The sequence below is a fragment of the Suricata suricatta genome, chromosome 6 (assembly GCF_006229205.1).
Source record: "Suricata suricatta isolate VVHF042 chromosome 6, meerkat_22Aug2017_6uvM2_HiC, whole genome shotgun sequence".
NCBI classification, from domain to species: Eukaryota; Metazoa; Chordata; class Mammalia; order Carnivora; family Herpestidae; genus Suricata; species Suricata suricatta.
In genome coordinates, this window is record NC_043705.1 from 49,179,278 (window position 1) to 49,201,232 (window position 21,955).

At 38.4% G+C, this 21,955-nt stretch overlaps 2 protein-coding genes and 1 non-coding gene across 4 annotated transcripts; all 3 read right to left on the minus strand.

The window, feature by feature from the left end:
* Positions 1-2,935: 2,935 nt before the first annotated feature.
* On the minus strand, positions 2,936-3,042 carry LOC115295078. The gene has a single exon (XR_003910307.1). It is a non-coding gene; the product is annotated as a U6 spliceosomal RNA (small nuclear RNA).
* Positions 3,043-5,821: 2,779 nt separating this feature from the next.
* On the minus strand, positions 5,822-21,950 carry AK6 (adenylate kinase 6). Of its 2 annotated transcripts, none has more exons than XM_029942396.1 (5): positions 21,618-21,950; positions 19,653-19,745; positions 10,591-10,649; positions 10,347-10,492; positions 5,822-6,140 (listed from the first exon to the last, which is right to left on the minus strand). In XM_029942396.1, exons 1-5 carry the CDS (start codon positions 21,643-21,645, stop codon positions 5,948-5,950), a joined length of 519 nt encoding a protein of 172 aa, XP_029798256.1. In that variant the 5' UTR covers positions 21,646-21,950; the 3' UTR covers positions 5,822-5,947. The 2 variants fall into 2 exon arrangements, with proteins under 2 accessions (XP_029798256.1, XP_029798257.1); XM_029942397.1 differs by lacking the exon at positions 21,618-21,950 and adding an exon at positions 20,959-21,238.
* TAF9 (TATA-box binding protein associated factor 9) lies at positions 17,818-19,743 on the minus strand. Its single transcript, XM_029942395.1, has 2 exons — positions 19,653-19,743; positions 17,818-18,862 (listed from the first exon to the last, which is right to left on the minus strand). Exon 2 carries the CDS (start codon positions 18,843-18,845, stop codon positions 18,048-18,050), a length of 798 nt encoding a protein of 265 aa, XP_029798255.1. The 5' UTR covers positions 18,846-18,862; positions 19,653-19,743; the 3' UTR covers positions 17,818-18,047.
* Positions 21,951-21,955: the final 5 nt, after the last annotated feature.

Here is a 21,955-nt window from a genome sequence, read left to right on the forward strand (position 1 = left end):
ATGAGTAAAAAAACATGGTGTCTGTCCTTCTCTGCCTGACTTATTTCACTTAGCATGACACCCTTGAGTTCCATCCACAGTGCTACAAATGGCCAGATTTCATTCCCTCACGTATATTTTAGATACAAGTCTGTTTCATATGTGTGTTTACATTTCGCCTAATCTGTGGCTTCTGCCTTTCTTAAGTATCCTTTTTTTTTTTTTTTAAGTAGGCTCCATGCCAAACCTGGGGCTAGAACTCATGACCCTGAGATCAAAACTGAGCCAGTCAGGCACCCCCCTCATATTAGGTGTGTCTTGAGAGGAAGAGCTTTAAATTTTGAAGTCAAATTTATCGATTCTTTTTTCTTTGGTTTGTGTTTTTGGTGTTCTGTTGGAGAAATCTTTGCCTAATCAAAGAGCACTAAAATTACTGTGTTTTCATCTACAAGTTTTATATATTTTAGGTTTTATACATAGGTCTCAGCCATTTTGAGTTAATATGGTATGTGTTAATTTTGAGGTTCACTTTTTTTTTAATTTTATTTTTAAGTAATCTCTATTTCCAACGTGGGGACTCAAATTTACAACCCCAAAATCAAGAGTCTTATGCTCTTCCAACTGAGCCAGCCAGGTGCCCTGAGGTTCACTTTTTGATATGCATACCTATTATTTGTCAAAAAATTAGTTTCCTCATTGATTTGCCTCTGGCACCTCCATCAAAAATTGCCTATACACGCTTGGGTTTCTTTCTAGACACTGTTCTGTTCCACCGATGTATGTGTCCATCATTGTAGTATGCCACATCATCTTCCTTTAGTTTTTACAGGAAATCTTGAAATGACATACAGCAGGGTTGTTTTTAATTTTGTTCTTCTGTTTCAGCATTGTTTGGTTACTCTTGCTCCTACATGTTTCCATATAAATTCTAGAATCAGCAATTTATCTTTTTTTTTTATTTTTAAAAATTTACATCCAAGTTAGCATATAGTGCAACAATGATTTCAGGAGTAGATTCCTTAGGGCTCCTTACCCATTTAGCCCATCCCTCCATGCACAAACCCTCCAGTTACTCTCTGTTCTCCGTATTTAAGAGTCTCTTATGTTTTGTCCCCCTTCCTGTTTTTATATTATTTTTGCTTCCCTTCCTTGTGTTCATCTGTTCTGTGTCTTAAAGTCCTCACATGAATGAAGTATATGGTATTTGTCTTTCTCTAATTTCGCTTAATATTATACCCTCTAGTTCCATCCATGTAGTTGTAAATGGCAAGATTTCATTCTTTTTGATTGCCAAGTAATATTCCGTTGTATATATATACCACATCTTCTTTATCCATTCATCCATCAGTGAACATTGGGCTCTTCCCATACTTCAGCTCTTGTCTATAGTGCTGCTGTAAACATTGGGGTGCATTTGTCCCTTCGAAATAGCACCCCTGTGTCCCTTGGATAAATACCTAGTAGTACAATTGCTGGGTGGTAGGGTAGTTCTGTTTTTAATTTTTTGAGGAACCTCCATACTGTATTCCAGAGTGGCTGCACCAGTTTGCATTCCCACCAGCTGTGCAAAAGAGATCCTCTTTCTCCACGTCCTCACCAACATCTGTTGTTGCCTGCATTGTTAATGTTAGCTATTCTGACAGGTGTGAGGTGGTATCTCATTGTGATTTTGATTTGTATTTCCATGATGATGAGTTATGTTGAGCATTTTTCATTCTTTTGGCCATCTGGATGTCTTCTTTGGAGAATTGTATGTTCATGTCTTTGGCCCATTTCTTCACTGGATTATTTGTTTTTTTGGGGTGTTGAGTTTGGTAAGTTCTCTATAGATTTTGGATACTAACCCTTTATCTGATATGTTATTTGCATGTATCTTCTCCCATTCCGTGGGTTGCCTTTTAGTTTTACTGATTGTTTCCTTCGTGGTGAAGAAGCTTTGTATTTTGATGAGGTCCTGATAGGTCCTTTTTGTTTGTTTGTTTGTTTGTTTTTGGTTTGTTTGTTTCCCTTGCCTCTGGAGACATGTTGAGTAAGAAGTTGCCATGGCCAAGATCAAAAAGGTTTTTGCCTGCTTTCTCCTCAAAGATTTTGGTGGCTTCCTGTCTTACAGTTAGGTCTTTCATCTATTTTAAGTTTTTGTGTAGGAGTAAGTGGTCCAGGTTCATTTTTCTGCATGTCACTCTCCAGTTTTTCCCAGCACCACTTGCTGAAGAGACTGTCTTTATTCCATTGGATATTCATTCCTGCTTTGTCAAAGATTAGTTGGCTATACGTTTGTGGGTTCATTCCTGGGTTCTCTATTCTGTTCCATTGATCTGAATGTCTGGTTTTGTGCCAGTACCCTATTGTCTTGATGATTACAGCTTTGTAATATGAAGTCCAGAAGTGTGATGCCTCCTGCTTTGGTTTTCTTTTTCAAGATTGCTTTGGCTGTTTGGGGAATTATCTGGTTTCATCAAATTTTAGGATTGTTTGTTATAGCTCTGTGAAGAATGCTGATGTTATTTTGATAGGTATTGCTTTGAATATGTAGATTGCATTGGGTAGTATTGACATTTTAACAATATTTGTTCTTCCTGTCCAGGAACATTTTTTCCGTTTTTGTGTGTCTTCTTCAATTTCTTTCATAAGCTTTCTATAGTTTTTAGTGTATAGATTTTTCACCTCCTAGGTATTTTATGGTGTTGGGTGCAATTGTAAATTGGATAGATTCCTTGATTTCTGTTGCTTCATTGTTGGCGTATAGGAATGCAGCCGACTTCTGTGCATTGATTTTATATCTTGCAACTTTGCTAAATTCATTAATCAGTTCTAGAAGTTTCTTGGTGGGATCTTTTGGGTTTTCCACATAGAGTATCATGTGATCTGTAAAGAGTGAAAGTTTGACTTCCTTCTGGCCAATTTGAATGCCTTTTATTTCTTTGTGTTGTCTGATTGCTGAGGCACAAGTTTTCCTTTTAATACGGAATGCTCCATGAATTTGTGTGGCATCTTGGCGCATATGCCATGCTAAAGTTCACTGTATCATTCCAGTTTTAGTATATGTACTGCCAAAGTGAGCATTCGGCTTAGCACCGTTTATTTTAGCAGAGTATGCTGAAATTTTGATTGGGATGGAATTAATAGATCAATCTGGGGAAAACTGTCATGTTAATAATATTGAATCTTTGATTTCATTAACATGGTTTATACGTCTTTTTGGATCTTTCATTTGAAATTTCAGCATGCAAATATTTTGTTAGATTTAACCTAAGTAAGTCATGTTTTTGGTACTACTGTAAATGGTATTGTTTTAAGTTACAATTGTCACTGCTATATGGAAATGCAGTAGATTTCTGTGCATTGGTCTTATATCCTGTGACTTTTTTAAAGTCACTTATTAGTTCAAGTAGCTTTTGTATGGATTCTCTTTGGAATTTCTACATAGATAATCATGGTAATTAAGAATATCTTATTTTTTCTTTATAGCTCTGTATGTCTTTTATTTATTTTTTTTGCTTAATGCACTAGTGAGTTTCCCCAGGATGACCAGATGACCAATTGACTTTTTACTTGCTACTCTTGTTTAACAAATTACATTTTTTTGAATGCTCCTTTCCATAAAAATAAACTCCTTAGACAACAGACATCTGAATGGATTTCAGGGGTTTCTTGTAAGCCCCTATTCCCTCGGGTCAAACTGGACCCTAAAATACCAACCATTGCTTCACTTGCCCACTTCCATTTTGATAAATAATTAAAGGTTGAGCAACCTGGCTCTGGAAAGACCCTAAGAATGTAACTTGATAACAAACATTGTAACTTAAAGTTTAACTTGTTTTTCAAGATTCTGTTAAGTAACCACCCCTTTACTAAGACCTGGCCAAGGCAAAGTCCAAGGTGAGGTTAAAGTCACCTAGCCCCTAGACACCTAGACATCTTAGGTGTCTAACTATGATTCGTCATTTTAAAAGACTAAAAACTTTAAAATAATAGGTTCCTGCCAAAACGAATGTCTGTGTATTTCAATATAATTGGCTACCATAAAATGCTGTAATTATAATTGGTTAACTAAATGATGACTTATTTTGCCTCGCCAAAACCCTTCTAAACCTGGAGCTCTTGCTTGGCCGGCTCTCTTCCGAGGACTTCCAGCTAGGGGATGTCGGGAGGGGCCTTTTGGTGAACTAAAATAAACCCATTAACCCACTCCGTTTGTGTTCGTAGATTCTACTCTTGGCGACTCATATTGGGGAAAAAAGGTCTAACACTCTGAGTCTTTGGAAAACATAAACAAAATTTTACATTAATATGTATATCTGTATTACTTGGAGGAGATGGGTTCATAGCTTATATCAGACTGTCAAAGGGATTTATGTCATCAAAATTGCTAAGAAACTAAATTTTATTTATTTTTTAATGTTTTTATTTTTGAGAGAGAGAGAGCATGAGTAGGGGAGGGCCAGAGAGGGAGGGAAACACAGAATCCGAAGACAGGCTCCAGGCTCTGAGCTGTCAGCACAGAGCCCAACGTGGGGCTCGAACCCACAAACTGTGAGATCATGACCTGAGCCAAAACCAAGAGTTGGACACTTAACTGACTGAGCCTGGCACCCAATTATGCACTTTAAAATGACAAATTTTGGGGCGCCTGGGTGGCTCAGTGAGTTAAGGCTCTGACCCTTGGTGTTGGCCCAGGTCATGACCTCATATGCATGAGATGGAGCCCCACCCCATGTTGGGCTCTGCCCTGGGTGTAGATCTTGCTTAAGATTGTTTCTGTCCATCTCTGCCCCTCTCCTGTGCTCTCTAAAATAAAAAAAATTTTTTAAAAACCTGAAAAATAAAATGATTTTTATCTTAATTTAAAAGCATAGAGAGGTCTGTATGTTGTGAGATGATATACTCTCCAAAATATATTAAATGAAAATAAGATAAAGAACAGCACATATATGTTACCATATGTTTAAAGAAACTAATGTACACAAACACACACACTTGGCAGGCATAAAGTCTCTCAAAAAGAGACTTATGAAACCAGTAATATTACTTTAAAAATATTTTTTAATGTGTATTTAGTTTTGAGAGACAGAGACAGAGCACCAATGGGAGAGGGGCAGAGAGAGAGAAAGAGACACAGAGTATGAAGCAGGCTCCAGGCTCCAACCTGTCAGCACAGAACCTGAAGTGGGTCTTCAACTCACAAACTATGAGATCATGACCTGAGCTGAAGTCGGATGCTTAACCCACTGAGCCACCCAGGTGCCCCTAACATTACTTACTTCTTAAAGGGAGGGGATCTAGGGTGGGTAAAGAATAAGGAGTGGCCTAGAAGGGAAACTCACCTTTCCAGTATACCCTTTTGTGCCTTTTGGTTTTTACAGAGTAAAAGTATTACCACTTCTGTGTGTGTGTGTTTATCTGAGAGAGAGAGGGGGCAGTGTGTGAGCAGGGGAGAAGGGCAGAGAGAGAGAATCTTAAGAAGGCTGCACAGTTGGAATGGAGCCCTACATGGGACTCAATCCTATGACCCTGGGATCATGACCTGAGCTGAAATCAAGAGTCAGATGCTCAACTGACTGAGCCACCCAGGCGCCCCTGTGTTTGTTTTTTAAGCAAAGAAATAAAAATGAAAAGCTGTAATGTTTTATCTTCAGTCTTAAGTTTTATTTTAAGGGATCACTTTTATTTTATTCTGTAAGGAACTTAAAAGATAGCCTCCCATGTGGTCAGATTTATTTACTCTTTAGCAGATGAAGCATTTGAAAAGATAGTTTTTACTCTCAGTCCTTAATGATATTATATACACTATACTTGAGAATGTTTTGCTTTGTCCTGGAGAAAGAAAGCACACACATGAGCCTTTAGGTTATCCATCTACTTGTCTTGCTGTTCAATTTTAATAAAACAGTTTTGCTGATAACTGGACAATTTATTCAGTATGGCAGGGATATAACAAGAGTGGTTGTAAAGTGGCTAGTCTTGTAAATCAGGTGCTATGATCCTTAATCCACTGCTCAATCCACTTCAGTATCTGATTGATGTTATCCTCTAGATCTTCTGGTTTATTGCTGGGCAGCTGATGTACTATTTCTTCCTTGTAGGATGCTAATGCTTCTTCATAAAGAACTTGAAATATTTCACACTGAATATTGTCTTTTAGTTTCTTCTCATTATAACCCCTGGGAGGCAATGAGAAGATAAAAAAACAAAAAGCAAACTGAATGCCATTAAGAACAGTTTTAGGAACACAACAGAAACAGGACACTTTTTTTTAATGCTTTTTTTTTTAATTTATTTTTGAGAGACAGAGACAGTGCGAGCAGGGGAGGGTCAGAGAGCGGGAGACACAGAATCTGAAGCAGGCTCCAGGCTCTGAGCTGTCAGTACAGAGCCCAATGCAGGGCTCGAACCCACAAACAGTGAGATCATGACCTGAGCAGAAGTTGGATGCTCAACTGAATGAGCCACCCAGGCGCCCCAGGACACTTTTAAATACAATGAAAAATCATGCAAAAATACCTCTTGTAGTTATTTACTTAAAAAAAAAAAAGACTGGCACCTGTAAATGTGAGACTTTTTATTTATATATAAAGTTTATTGAGAGAGAGAGAGAGAGAGAGCGCGAGCGTGCGAGCAAGCACGAGCAGGGAGGGGCAGAGAGAGAGAGGGAGAAAGAAAATCCCAAGCAGACTCGGCACTGTCAGCAAACAGCCCGATGTGGGGTCGGTCCCATGAGCTATATGTTCATGACCCGAGCCGAAGTCAGATGCTTAACTGCAGGCACCCTGCAAGACTTTTTTGACAAGAAGTTAAACTAAGATCCAATGTTTAGGTTTGTCTTAATTTCCACCCCCAAAATTTGTCATCCATTCAATTAGCAAACATATCTACCTACCTCAAACCAGATATTGAGCACTGAGATAAATAATATGTCTTAGAACTGTGGTCCTAGATTTCAAATGAATTAGAGGAATTAAGATATAGACAGAGAAAACAATGAGATAGTGTATAAAAATGAAATACTTATGAGGGGTACCTGGCTGACTCAGTGAGTGGGTGGACCATGCAACTCTTGATCTCGGGGTTGTAAGTTCTACCCTGTGTTGGGTGTAGAGATTATTTAAAAAATAAAATATTACAGGGCTCCTGGGTAGCTCTGTCAGTTAAATGTCAGACTCTTGGTTTTGGCTCAGCATGGTCTCATGATTCTTGAGATTGAGCCCTGTATTCAGGCTCTGTGAGCCTGCTTGGGATTCTCGGTTTCCTTTTTTTCCTGCCGTTTCCCCACTCACGCTTGTCCTCTCTCTCTCAAAATAAATAAACTTTACAAAAAATAAAAAGTAGGGGCTCCTGGGTGGCTCAGTCAGTTAAGCATACGACTTCGGCTCAGGTCATGATCTCACAGTTTGTGGGTTCGAGCCGTGTCAGGCTTTGTGCTGACAGCTGGGAGCCTGGAGCCTGCTTCGGATTCTATGTCTCTTTCTCTTTCTGCCTCTCTCCCACTCCCACTCTGTGTCTCTCTCCCTCTCAAAAAATAAACTTAAAAATTTTTTTTTAAATAAGTAATATTTTAAAAAATGAAATACTTATAATAGGAATACTATTTACTAACTGGGTAGTTGATCATACAGAAAGATGTACTGTGCTTTACCAAGTCCAAAGACATAGAAAAAAAAGAACTTACATTATCTTTAGGCAGATATGTAAATTAGCCAACTAATTAGCTAATGAAAATGATTTTTAAGAATTCAGATTAGTTCAACTTTGTAAAAATCAAGAGTAAACTGCATTAATTATGGGGCGCCTCGATGGCTTAGTCAGTTAAGCATCTGACTTCAGCTCAGGTCATGATCTCATGGTTCATAGGTTTGAGCCCCATGTCGGGCTCTGTGCTGACAGCATGGAGCTTGGAACCTGCTTCAAGTACTGTGTCTCCCTCACTCTCTGTCCCGCCCCCACTCACACTCTCTCAAAAATAAATATTAGAAAAAAGTAAATTGAACTACTTAAAGGATAATTAACTTTATGAAAACCAACAGAATGAGAATATTTTTGCAAATCATATATCTGATAAGAGATTTTCATCTAAGATACACAAAGAACTCCTACAACTTAATTAAGAAGGAAGCATAAGCCAATAAAAAAGGATCTGGGCAAAGGATCTGAAGAATTGTTTCTCCAAAGAAGACATACAAATGGGTAATAAGTTTATGAAAAGATGCTCAATATCATTAACAATCAAGGAAATACAAATCAAAACCACAATGAGATACTACTTCATATCCACTGGGATGGCTACAATGAAAAAGACAGATAACAAGTGTTCACAATGATTTGGAAATATTAGAGCCTTCATACACTGCTCTTAGGAAGGTAAACTGGTACAGCCACTTTGGCAAACAGTCTAACACTTCCTCAAAAGGTTAAACATGGAGTTTATTAATTACCCAGCAATCCCATTCTTAAATTCCATATCCAAAATAAATGAACACATATGTCCACATAAAATCACAGGCACGAATATTCATAGCACTATTATTTATAGTAGCCAAAAAAATGGAAAAAAACCAAAAATGTATAATCTGGTAAATGAATAAAAATGAAGTACTGATACATCCTGCAACATAGGCAAACTCTGAAAAACATTATGTTAAATGAAAGAAACAAGACACAGAAGATCATGTATAAGATTTCTTTTATATAAAATGTCCAGAATAGGCCAATCCATAGAGACAGAAGGTCAATTACAGCGTACCTAGGGGTGGGGGACTGAGAGGAAATATGGGGAGTGACTGCTAATGGGTATGGGCTTTGAGGAGGAGAGGGACAATGGACATTTTCTAAAATTGGTTATAGTAACGGATGCATAACTCTGTGACTATACTAAAAACCACTTAAGTGTATATTTCTTTTTTAAACCTTTTTTTTAAATGTTTCATTTATTTTTGATACAGAGAGAGACAGAGCATGAGAGGGGGAGGGTCAGAGAGAGAAGGAGACCCAGAATCTGAAGCAGGCTCCAGGCTCTGAGCTAGCTGTCAGCACAGAGCCCGACGCGGGGCTTAAACCCATGAACCTGAGATCTGACCTGAGCCGAAGTCGGAGGCTTAACCGACTGAGCCACCCAGGCGCCCCAAGTGTATACTTCTAATGGGTGAATTGTAGGTATGTGAATTTATCTCAGTAAAGCTGTTATTTTTTTAAAGTGATTACTTTGTAACTTTTTCAGTGGCTAAAAACAAGCTCTCAAATTTTTTCTTTGGCTATTTATATAGAACAGTAATTTTTTAAAAAAGTTTTATTTTTACATAATCTCTACACCAAAGGTGGGGCTCAGACAACCCCAAGATCAAGTTTAGCATGCTCCACTGACTGAGCCATCCAGGTGCCCCAAAGCAGTAAATTTCTTTTTTTAAAGATTTTAAGTAATCTCAACACTCAACGTGGGGCTTTAACTTACAACCCTGAAATCAAGAGTTGCCTGCTCTACTTACTGAGCCAGCCAGGTGCCCCAAAACAATAATTTTTAATACGAAACTTAAATTGTTTTGTTTGCAAAAAGGAATGTGTACCATATGGTCTCTTCCACTTTTCTGTTAAAACACTGTTAATGTCATTTCACTACCTAAAAAAGATGATTAAAGTTTTAGGTCTAGCTCCAACTTTCCCCATATATTTGCTACTATACCCTTTGGTATAAGGATTTTCCAAGTATCCCATGCAGTGATGTTAGTCAGAGTTGACTACCATCTTTGAGAACTGTAAATTCTAAACCTGAACTTCGGCAAACTTTTAAAGCTTTCCTTCTGAGGTTGCCTTGTAAATCCCTAGACCCTCCATCTTCCTAGCGCTTGAATCAAAAGACAGTGGAAAAATGTTTCCCATAAAAATTCCTCTTTTTTGGTTATTCTGGATTATTAGTCTGATGCTCTCTTGGAGGAACCAACTCAAAATATATTTTAAAGGTTGGAAATGCTGATTTATCTTGTCAGTTTTTCATAAACTTTCCCATTCATGTTGTGAGTATACTTTGAGCAGGTAACGTACATTCAGTAATCAGAATATGTTATTAGCTTGGATATTTTCCCCAGAAGGTTTTACTTTAAGGAAAGATCATGATTAAATAGTGTTGCTGTTTTAGTATATTTTATTGAGTTAAACTGTCAGTATTCATTTACTCAATTATAAACTACTGCTTGTGTTTTACAAATGCATCTTTTTCTCTTGGATTCAGAACGTTGGTACCATACAGACTTGGTTTATAATTAGAGACCAACAGTTACATATTCAAAGGAATCCTTTATCATGGTTGTACTGGCTAATTTCAGGAATCTGAATAAAGAGTTACATCACACTTGAAGAATTTAGGGTTTTCCCTTTCTTACCTTGTTTCAAGTCTTTTGTACAATACACTGTTATCTGCTTGCAGCACAAAAACTATATGAAACCAGCGTTCAGGGAAGAAATCACAACCATGGTAATCAACAATAACTCCACCTTCACTCATCTGGTTTTCTAATTCATCAACTACCTGTAACAAAGGGACAAAAAGAATGCTCCTTTAAAAAAATGAGGTCAACTTTCCTATTAAATTTTAAGAAGTATATTTTATAAAAAAGTTGTACTTACTCTATCTTCGTCTAAAATGGGGCAATCATACTCTTCATCATAGCCATCATATAACTGCCCTAAAAGAGATTTACATTGGCTTATTCAACTAGTATTTTCTAAGTAACTTTAAGTAATTTTCAATTAATTTTAGACTTTAAGAAAGGAAATGTACCATCAATTACTCTTTTAGAGACTAGAGAGGGCTAATACACAGGAGATGTCACACCAACACCAAAAGTAAAGAGCAACACTGATTGAATCAGAATTTTAACTAGAGGGAAACTTGGAAAGCAATATATCTGATACCATTTTAGCTACTGAATTTGTGGGACTAACAGAAGAGAATTACATTATTTTTCTTGCTATTTGGTGGGAAGAGGGGACACATGGATACAGACGCTCTCATACACATTAACAGCAAATTAAGTATCAGATTTATTAGTCTAAGAAAATGGAACTTAGTAGAAGCAACAACAGATTCTCAATTCTAAAAATGAGCCCTCAGTCACACAGGTCCTACCTTTGTGGGATCTGGGAAAGGAGAGTCAGTTTGACCCAAGTGCTCCTGAACAGTATTTTTACTAGATTTCCAGGATCCCAAAACCCATGGGTTGAATAAACATCTTATTTCAGAAGGCAAAACAAGAATGATTGGCAGTTATAAAGAAGGATTTTCCAACAAATCAAAGCTGGCTTTCAAAGGAAGTCTTGCTTTAGAAGGTGAGACATAATCCTATGCTCCCTGAATCTCTAAGAGCTATGGAATAAGGCAGGCTTAGACCATCCTTTGAGCCATCTCTAAGAGCATGCTATAGTCTTCCTACATCTTTCCCTTCAATATTTTGGCACAGGTTGAAATTAGGTTAAAATGAGCATTCATTCTGAAATAACAAAAGGGCAGTTCTGAGGGTCAGTGGGAGGCAGAGAGACAGTTGCAACTCTTAGTCCTGCCTGGACAGCATATGGACTAATTCTGGCCACATGAGCACCTCTCAAGCACTTTCGTGTGCCCTCTGCTTCCCTGGGTTACTGTGCAACTACCAAAAACTCTAGCTAAAAAAATTAAATGTCTTGGTACTGGGAAAACTAGTTAATGATTTAAAAGTAATCTAACTCCTTTATAATATAAACTGGATTAAAGAACTAATATTTTAATTCAAAGATAATTAGTGGAAAATTTAATCTATAAAGGAATGATTCGTTTGAGTTTGTGAAAGAAGAAAATGACTACATTTAATTAAATGCTAAATCTCTGTTCAATGAAAAACAATGTATCAACAAAAATAATGACTGCTAGGAATTTTTGTAGTAGGACAAAAGGCCTGAAATGTAGATTACATAATAACCTTCAAAATCAAGATTAAACATACATACCTTAACAGAAAAGAGTACACACACAATGGGAATAATTAATTAAAATAATTAAAAGAAACTTTTTTAATGTTTTATTTATTTTTGAGAGAGACAGCGTGAGCAGGGGAGGGTCAGAGAGAAACGGAGACACAGAATCTGAAAACAGGCTCCAGGCTCTGAGCTAGCTGTCAGCACAGAGCCCAACGTGGGGCTCGAACCCACAAACCGTGAGATCATGACCTGAGCTGAAGCCGGATGCTCAATTGACTGAGCCACCCAGGTGCCCCTGGAAATAATTAATAAGCATACCATGAAAAAATATTGGACTTTCCTAGTTATTAAAAAGATACAAAGTAAAATTACCCTTTTTATGCCTGTCATTAATTATATATTATATAATAAATTGAAAATGTATTTCAAAAATAATTGTAGGGGTATCTGGGGGCTCAGTTGGTTGAGTGTCCCAACTCAGGCCCTGATCTCACAGTTCATGGGTTTCAGCTGCGTGGCGAACTCCATGCTGTCATTGTGGAGCCCACTTCAGATCCTGTCTCCACCCCCTTCTGTACCTCCCACTCATACTCTTTCTCTTAAAAATAAATAAAACATTAAAAAAATAATTAAAAAAAAGAAAAATGTCATACCTATTCACAGATTTCCTCTACCATTTAATTTCTAGCCAGAAAAAATTTTAAGTGATGAAATGATAAAAAAATTCAACAATAGGAAAAACATCTCGGCTTACTAATTTGATAAAATATTATGTAATTAAGAAAATAAATATTATGTAGTATTATATAGTATAGACTAGGTCACACATGACAAATGCTTATGACACAAAGGATAAAACATAAAAAGCAGAATTCAAAGTTGTCTGTAATAGGGCCAAAGATTAGAAGAAATGCAAAAGATGGAAATAAATTAGGATTTGGAGTACTTTTTTGGTGTATTGTTTTTACAATGCCACAAAATTTAATACCTACTGATGATTCCATACTATGTGGGAATCAACACTAGATAAATACTGAGGTTCCTTCATATTTTAAATCCTTGACTTTTAAGACTAGTGAAATCGTTAAAAAGTATGCAATCTAAAATAGAAACAAGTTTGTTAGAATTAAACTCTTTATACCGCAATGTTGAAATGCAGGATTTCTTAAATCATGTTAATGTAGTTAAATAATGTAAACCAAGCTTGAAAACATTCATTTCAAAAAGCACTTATCAAATACCATGTACAAGTGCCTCTAGGGATAATAAGGATTTAATCATGAGCAAAATGACCAAGAAGGCAAACGTAGTCTTTCCCTTAAAGAGTTTATAATAAAATGAGAGAGGACAGATAAGTAACCTGGAAATTATACTAGGATAATATTTTAGTATATGTGCTGCCGAAGCCAGCACAGTAGGATAATACTTTAAATGTGGGACATTAGGGAAGGCTTCCTGAAGAAAGTGACTCAAGTCAAGACTTGAGGCAGTTACCTGGGGAAAAAAGGTAGGGATGACTATTTTCAACAGAGAAAAAAGATACTCAAAGGCAGTGAGAATTATGAGGGCAAGACTCAAGCAAGGGAGGGAAAGTTTCTTTGACTAAGTTAGAAAATAGGGATTAAAGGGACCAGTAAATTGAAGCCAGATCTAAAAGGATTGCAGAGTTAGACTTTAACCTAAGGCAAAGTAAAATCATTAAAACATTTTAAGCCTGAAATGACATCAATTACAAATTTTTAAAAATTATTTTGGTTTCTCTGTAGAGAATAAGTTTAAAGGAAGCAAATCCAGAAGCAGTATACCAGATTGAGGTCACTGCAGAATTTTAGGTGAGTGATGATTATAACCTGTACTAAAAGGAGTGGAGAAATGGATTCTAAAGTTCATTTTAGGGGCTCCTGGGTGGCTCAGTCAGGTAACCATCCAGCTCTTGATTTCAGCTCAGGTCATGATCTCACGGTTTGTGAGATCAAGGCCTGCGTTGGGCTCTGCACTGATGGAGCAAGGCCTCTTTGGGATTTTCTCTCTACCGGACCCCAGCTTGTGCTCTCTCAAGGAAAAAAAAATCCTTTTAAAGTTCATTTCAAACTTCATAGGGCACCTAGTGGCTTAGTAGGTTGAGCATCCAACTTTGGCTCAGGTCATGGTCTCTGAGTTAATGAGTTCACGCCCACTTCGGATCCTCTGTTCCCCTCTCTCTCTGCCCCTCCCCAACTTGTGCTCTCTCACTCTTAAATAAATATTTTTTAAAAAGTTCATTTCAAATTACGAAAAAAGGAAAAACATATTCTTGTTTCTTATTTTTATTTGTGCATGCCACTTCAGAATGTTTCAGCTGGAAGTCAAATTTAGAGCTATGTATAATCCTAATCTAGAAAAGAAAAAAGGCTTGAATTGATTAAACTACCAAAAGCTTAGAAAATTCAATCTTCTCAACAGTTTTATGATTTAAAATTAATTGCGGAAAACAAATTGATTATGGGCCAGAATTAAATGGTTTAAGTTCTTACCTCAAAAGATCTCCCTAGCTGTTATTAATCAAGTAATAAAATCATTACATTTTAACTACCCTCCTAGAGTTTATACCATGAAAGCTGTTCTTTAATGACACTGGATGCTATTTCACTACTACTGCTAATACTTAAAACATTTTCAAATTTCTTACTCTGTACTTTTTTTTTTTTTTTAATGTAAGCTCCATGCCCAATATGGGGCTTGAACTCACAACCCTGAGATCTTGAATCCCATGCTCTACAGACTCAGCCAGCCAGGCAAATCCCACCACCCCAATTCCTTACTTTGGAAACATATTTACCACATTTACCTCAATCCAACAAGAAGCTTATATCTGTAATACAATTAGTACAAGAAACTAATTGGTTTGGAAGGACAGAGTGCTTTGTTCCCTGACCTTTTATGTAGAGAAAAGCACAATGAATCCTACTTAGAAAGTTAGAGAGCACTGAAGATGTGGCGTTTGAGGTGGGTCTCTCTCTCTTTTTAAAGAATCTCAAGCAGGATCCACACTCAGTGCAGAGCCTGATGCAAAACTCCATCCCACTGGCCTGGGATCATGACCTGAGCCACTCAACTGACTGAGCCACCCACGTGCCCCTTGAGCTGGGTCTTTTTTCAAGTCCTGTTTATTCCCTCTCCCTCTTTATATTATAAAGGACATAATAATGGTATAGAAGAGGAAAAGATACTAAAGAATAGGAGATTCAGGAGAAATAGGCTTGGAAACAGGTTAGGGATACCATAGGGACTTTTCAGGCAAACCATCAAGATTTACAGGGCAAGTGGATCTGTATAGTGTATGAGTGTTTGTAGGTGAGGGGAACAAGAACCAAGTAGGCAAGTAGTCAGAATTCAGAGCATGGTTTTCTTAAGTGTTTTAGGTTGTGGGAAAGTCTGACAATTATCAAGGTGGTTACGGTTAGTAGGTGTGACTGGTCCAGAGTGAATGAGATTACTAACGGGAGGGGCTAAACTGCACTACAGCTGCAGTGAAATCCTGGGGAAAGACACAGATGGAGGGGGAGGATCACATGCAGACTGGGAGACAGCAGTGCTGGGGGGGCCATTAGGGAGGTTAGTTTCAAAGCCTTCCAGGGGAGGGGGAAAAGTGGGATAAAGAGCGGGGATAGGAAACTTCTTCTGTAAAAGGCCAGAGAGTAAACACTTAATGCTTCATGAGCTCGTCTTCAGTTAGCGTGGTTCCTGTAAAAAAACAGCAGCAGCTTGTCAGCTCCTGGATTAGAAAGAGATCAAGATTTTAAGAGTTGAGGATTCAGCTATGCATAACAGCCAATGTTTCAAATGGACCCAATGTTAATGTAATTATATTACTTTGTCTGGACCTATGGGATCCTGGGGTTTATGAGCAGAAGCTGAAGACTGATAAACTTGGGGCAGGAAAATTCAGGATGCTGGTAAGTAATTAACTGATTGCGTACGGGAAAGGATACCAAGTGAGGAAGAATCGGAGACAGGAATAACAAGGATAAGAAAAGCACTCTTAGCCATACCATATTTAGGACTCCTCATTTTATTAAACTTAATTCCCCACCTAATTTTTCCTGTCTTGGTTCCATATGGCATAGGAATAGTCTCTTAAAAATAATATAGTAATTCAACAGGATTACTAGAATGGCAATAAGTTCCATTTAGGCAGATTTATTTAAAACAAGGGGGTTGTTTTTGGTCTTCTTTCTTTATAGCAAGGTTCCTCAACCTAAAATACTGACATTTTGAGCTTGATAATTCTCTTATGGGAGTGGAGGGCTATTCTGTGAATTGTGGGATGTTCAGCAGAATCCTTGGTTTCCACCTGTCCTGACTACCAAAAGTCTTCAGAAATTCTAAATGTCCTCTGAAGGGCAAAAAAGCACACCTAGTTGAGAACCACCCCTTTATAGATAATCACATGGGTTCCCTTAAAATATATCACTATTTCAGAAAAATGAATAAGATAGGGGTCTCAGTATATTTTCTAGTTGAGATTTGCAGATATATTCAAATGGCATCTGGGGGAAAAAAAAATCTGGTACATTATGAAAAACCTTATATAGTACCTTATCTAACATCATGTTAAGACAGACCAGAAATCCTTTATCTGGCATTATGCGGGGAGAGGGGACACAACTTTTCCTTTAAGGCTTAGATTCTATCTCATTAAATCATCTCAACAATAAAGTACACAGGATGTTTGGGACTATACACACCATTACGTGTACACACACTGGCTAAAAGTGTTGAGTACAAGTACAGAAGGAACCAGTTGTCTAGTGTTATTTTTCCTCTCAAACTATTCATGATAGATTATATAGCAAGTTCATTACATTTAGAAATGTTAAATTCAGTGAGTAAGATAAACTGGAAAACTGAAATTGACAACTGTATGGGACTCTGAAATCACTTGTCAAAAACTGTAAAGTTCAACAGGCAAAGAAAGAAAACCAGATTTTATATAGGTATAAAATAGGAGACTGACTAGCCATGTACAACAGCAAATAAATACCTAAATTTTATGAACTATACTTAAATACCAGACCTGGATTAAAAATATGACCATGAGTGGCATGTAGCTGGCTCAGCAGTTAAGCATCTGACTCTTGGTTTTGGCTCAGGTCATGATCTCATGGTCACGTGATGCAGCCCGACATCCAGCTCCAGGCTGAGCCTGGAGCCTCTTAGGGAATTCTCTCTCCCCCTCTTTCTGCCCCTCCCCTAGTCGAATATGTGCACATGCACACTCTTGAAACAAATAAAACACTAAAAAAATATGAGTATGATACTGACTTAGAGTATCAAGAATATGACAAAGCTAAGATATGCAAAACTAACCTGCACAAAAGGATACTGGGGAAAAAAATTGGGGGGACCAAGTGACATGGGGCAGAGAGAGAATCCCAGGAGGGGCAGCGGGAGAGGCAGAGAGGGGGAAAGGGGGAGAAGGGAGAGAGAGAGAGAGAGAAAGAGGTGGGGCTGACCTGAAACAGGGGCTCAAGCTCACCAACTATGAGATCATGATCAAAGCTGAAGTCAGACCCACTCAGGTGCCCTACTGGAAAAAAAAAATTTTTTTTAACTTTAAAGTGGGGAGATAATGGGAGACACATCAAAGGTCCTTAAATATAACCAAAGATATCGAAAAATAGGACCTAGGAAAAGCTGAATAGTTGACAGCTTATTCATCACAACAGATGAAGTGGTCTCTCCAAAAAAGACATGGTTGTATGAGAGTGACTTCCCCACCCATACTGTGATTTAAATATCTGAACACACTAGAAGTAACACTCTAGTGGTAATGAGCAGGCCACAACTTCCAGTTGTTGTGAGGGTTATTCCTGTTGGTGACACGAGAGAAAGCTGCTTCTGAAAACATAAGTGCCAAAGTACCAACAAATTGATAAACAACTTTATTTTTAACACTTAAAGGCTGAAGAAAAACCATTACTAAGCCTATTAAAGAAAATCCAACATCTCAATCAGAAAGGATAACTATATTTACTCATTATACCATTTACATTTTCTACAACACAACTTGAAAACACCCAGCATGCATGTTTAATCTCAGTACAATGGATTCAAGACCAAGTATACATATTACAAGCATCGAGGCTAGATTACAAATTATCATAGTCATCATCGTCATCATCATCATCATCATCATCATCTTCTCGTTTTCTTTTCAATGCATTTGCTGATTCACTGGCAGTATTTTGTGATGACACCATGTTAGTGGTAATAAGAATGTTCTTGGACCCAATTAGTGATGGATTAATCAGAACATTCTGAACTGTGGATGTTGCAGGAATTGATGCTTTCACAGTTGGGGACTGTGAAGTGGGCATCTGCACTGTAAACCTTTGCCCTGTTAGGGACATTGGAGTCCCTACTTTAGTTGACACAGACATGGTTTGTGGGGTTGGCGTGCCAAGTGTGGGAGTACTTGGTCTGCTGGTAACTGAACCAACACTTAACCGGGGAACTGTTATTCTTCCCGCAGAAGTAGATGCCTTTTTTTGTAAAGACTTGAGTCTGTAGTTTGGAGCAGTCAAGCAGTATCTATCAGGGGGCAACCTGGGGCCTGAATATGGCTTGATTAATGGCAAAGGGGTTTGATTTCTTTGCCTTGCAATATCTAATAAAAAATCTCTTGGGGGAGGAGAGGTAAAAGACTGGTCAGCACGGCACTGGATTGCCAATCGCACATCATCTGCATCAACAGTAGCTTTCTTAGCATGACTTGAATAAATTTTTGCATCATCTAGAATTGTGGTCACATATCGGAAGGCAAACTCCAACATCTGATTTATAACTCTTGGCTCATATTCTGTAATCCCCATATCCTTCAGGATTTGTGCCATCATCTGTGCATCTTTCGGCATGCTCTTGGGAGAAGCCATCTTGCCAGACTCCATGATATCCGGTGATCAGACTTTAGATCATTTGAAAAAAATATGTACATTAGATCAAACCTGAAATAGTTCCTTTAGAAGCAACAGTCAGGAACTTCCTAAATTTTAAATACTATTAAAATTTTGAAAATATATTAAAAATTTTTTAATCTAAAATCTTTTTACTTTTAATGAGGTGCACTTAAAAGTCCCCTTAATTAAATTTATGGAGTTTCTACCCTGTATAGTCATTACAGAATATTTAAAAAAATGAAGACACAAATCAGGGAGTAATAAAAGACTGGGAGGAAATGGTAAAATAAAAACATTTTATCACTTCAGAATAATGTTCAGTTGTGTGCAGGCATGCAATTATTAAATGAATCTAAGAAAAAAGTCAAAGTACAGTCATGTCCTACTGACTCAAATTCAAAATAATGTGTCCTTCCAGTGAGATCAATATACTGTCTCCTCAGATAGGCTCAGTACCATCCACACTTTTATGTGTTTGCTCATGTCGAAAACATTCTCCCCAAGTCCCATCTCTTCATGGAAATGTTCCCAATTATTACCATTCAAAACAAATAAACAAAAACCCCCACAAAAAACAAAACAAAACTACTGGCCAAGAGGGCGGAGGAGGATGGGGGATAATGGTAACAACAACCAGAACACAGTGTTATACAGCTATTTTCTCTGAGTTCCCAAGAGAGCATAAATTCCTTAAAGGCACTGTCTCTGCTTTTTGTACCCTCTCACAAGTATAGTACTAACACTCCATTGTTCTACTCTTAAAAACATCAAAAAAACCAGCACCAAAGTATCCCTTACCTTCTCGAGCTAAATCACCCACATTAATGTATTTCAGTCCTGATCTTGATGCAAGTTCTTTGCCTAGTGTGGTTTTTCCAACCCCTGGTGTACCTGTAAAACAAGCCACAGAAGAATACTGTTCATAAAATATTTGTTAGACTTTAGGCACCTACTATCCCTTCTTAACATTCTTAACAACTGAAATGAAAAACTTCCTAATTAGCAATCCTCTGTGAATTACTATACACTATGATCTAATCAAAGCTACTCAAAGCCTGTTGGACAGCAGAATCTCGCCAAGTGTACCTGATCTATCAGGAGTGGGACCTGGGTGATTCTGATACCAATTCACAGACTGCCTCCCACCATCGCAGATACTCCTATAATAACACTAGCTATCTCAAATTACCTTCACGTATTTGCTTTAGTTTTTAAAAAATGAAATTATTCTTGGCAAAACTTAACCAGTATGAGGGACAACTCTCATTTCCACTACTGACTTCCTAAATCTTCCTTAGAGGCAACCACCAAGAAGCAGTTTCTTTTGTTATCTTTCTCAAGAAATCCTAATACATATGTGGTTATGTACAAATTTATTTATATATATGGCAACCCACTATATGTACACATATTACATGCATTTTAATAGAATAAACACACCAAAGAGTCACTCCCTTTAGATAAATAGCAATACTAGATATTGTTCTTCACTTTTGCTCTTTTTACATCTGTTGTAGTTCAAAATAACCAACTGCATAATTTTCAGCTCAGAACAGGTTTAAAACCACTTAAATTATAAAACTTGATCATTATAAATAAAAATAACAGGGACAAATCAAGTCTCCATTTACGGATCAATAAGTTAAAGTCCACTGTAATACACTAAATTTGAATCCTGGACTATCGTGTTGTTGTTTTCCTCCCCCCTGGACTATTGAGTTTTCCATAAAATGTTCACCTTTAGATTTTGACAGTACAGCTTAATACTAAAATGCAAGAGCACTGTCTGATCCCAACAGTTCAGAAGTTGTAATACCTTCCCCTAAGACACCGTAAAAGGTAAACAACTTGAGATGTTAATCTGTAGGTTTCAAAAACTGACAGGAGGTGGGTGCTGTCACATTGCTTTACTGCCACAAAGAGCATCTCAATTGTGTTCCAACACCATCTATACCCATGAGACTTTTCCATGAATGCCCCAAGATGCTATTAACTACTACAATTTAATGAACATTTAACCAGCCAACAATATTTTTTAGAATCACAATGCGACATTTTAGCACGCCTCCCATATAACAAGTGCCCTACAAAAGGGGTCAAAGACCGAGAAGGGCTGAAGCTATCATCCCGGGAACTTTACTGCAGCTCTAAAAGAAAAACGATCAGAGATACTCAGTAGGTGTCTTCTTGAAAGGAACAACAAACAAAAACAAAGAAAAGAGCTTCTGATGCTAACTTAACAAACGTACACAGCCAAGTTAACCACCCTACGCCATAAATATCCGAACTCTCTTACGCAAAAGTGATTGTCAGATACCAAGGAAAATGAAACAGAGCCAAGAGAGGCCTAAGGACGAGACATCCAGCATTAGAGACAGACTAAGTAACTGCTTTACATTATCTCGCTTAAAACTCTTTAAAGACAACACTACCAAAAAAAAAAAAAACCCAGCCATTTTACAAACAAAAACCAGATTCCGAAAGATTCTCCGGCTTGCAGGAAGGGGGACCAGGACAGGTCTCCCTCTACCTCACCGAGTGGCCTCGAGCCAAAAGAATCAACGTTCCCCGCCCCCACCCCCACCCCGCCTCCCGCAGCGGTCGCAGGACCAGATTTCGAGGCCCGGACTACAGCGCGGCCCTCCACTGGCCTCTAAACAGAGCACCGAACAGCACGGCACCCCTTCTGGCGCCCGACGAGCCACCGCACTCAGCGTCCTCGGCCTGCCCCTCCGCCCAGCGCCTCCCCGCCGCGCGCCTGACCGGTGAGCAGGATGTTCGGAAGCAACATAGTCTTCGACGCGCTGGCTCCCCGCGCCTTGGGCCACGCACTCTGCGCACAACAGGGAGGAGCCGGAAAGGGCGAGCTGCGGCAAGCGCCAGTGGCCCCGGGGTCCTCGAGCTCCTGCGCGGTGCTCGCGGCCCATCTTCACCGCTTAGTCACTGAACATTGATTATTCGGCCTTCTATAGCACGTTTTCAGTGCATTGTCCTAGGCTGGAGCACAGGCCAGGTCTGCGCTTCGGGTCAGGCAACGAGGTAGATGCCTAATTCACGGACGCCGTTGGCGGCCGCCCTGCTGCCTGTGTCGCCAAAGCGCC

Bases quoted from the DNA above. Each gene is read 5' to 3' on its own strand.
- TAF9 (XM_029942395.1), bottom strand. From the start codon at position 18,845: ATGGAGTCTGGCAAGATGGCTTCTCCCAAGAGCATGCCGAAAGATGCA.
- AK6 (XM_029942396.1), bottom strand. From the start codon at position 21,645: ATGTTGCTTCCGAACATCCTGCTCACCG. The intron at 19,746-21,617 runs GTCAGGCGCGCG...CTTGTTTTACAG, and splicing joins TCCGAACATCCTGCTCACCG to GTACACCAGGGGTTGGAAAA. The intron at 10,493-10,590 runs GTAAGTACAACT...CCTTTGTTACAG, and splicing joins CCATTTTAGACGAAGATAGA to GTAGTTGATGAATTAGAAAA.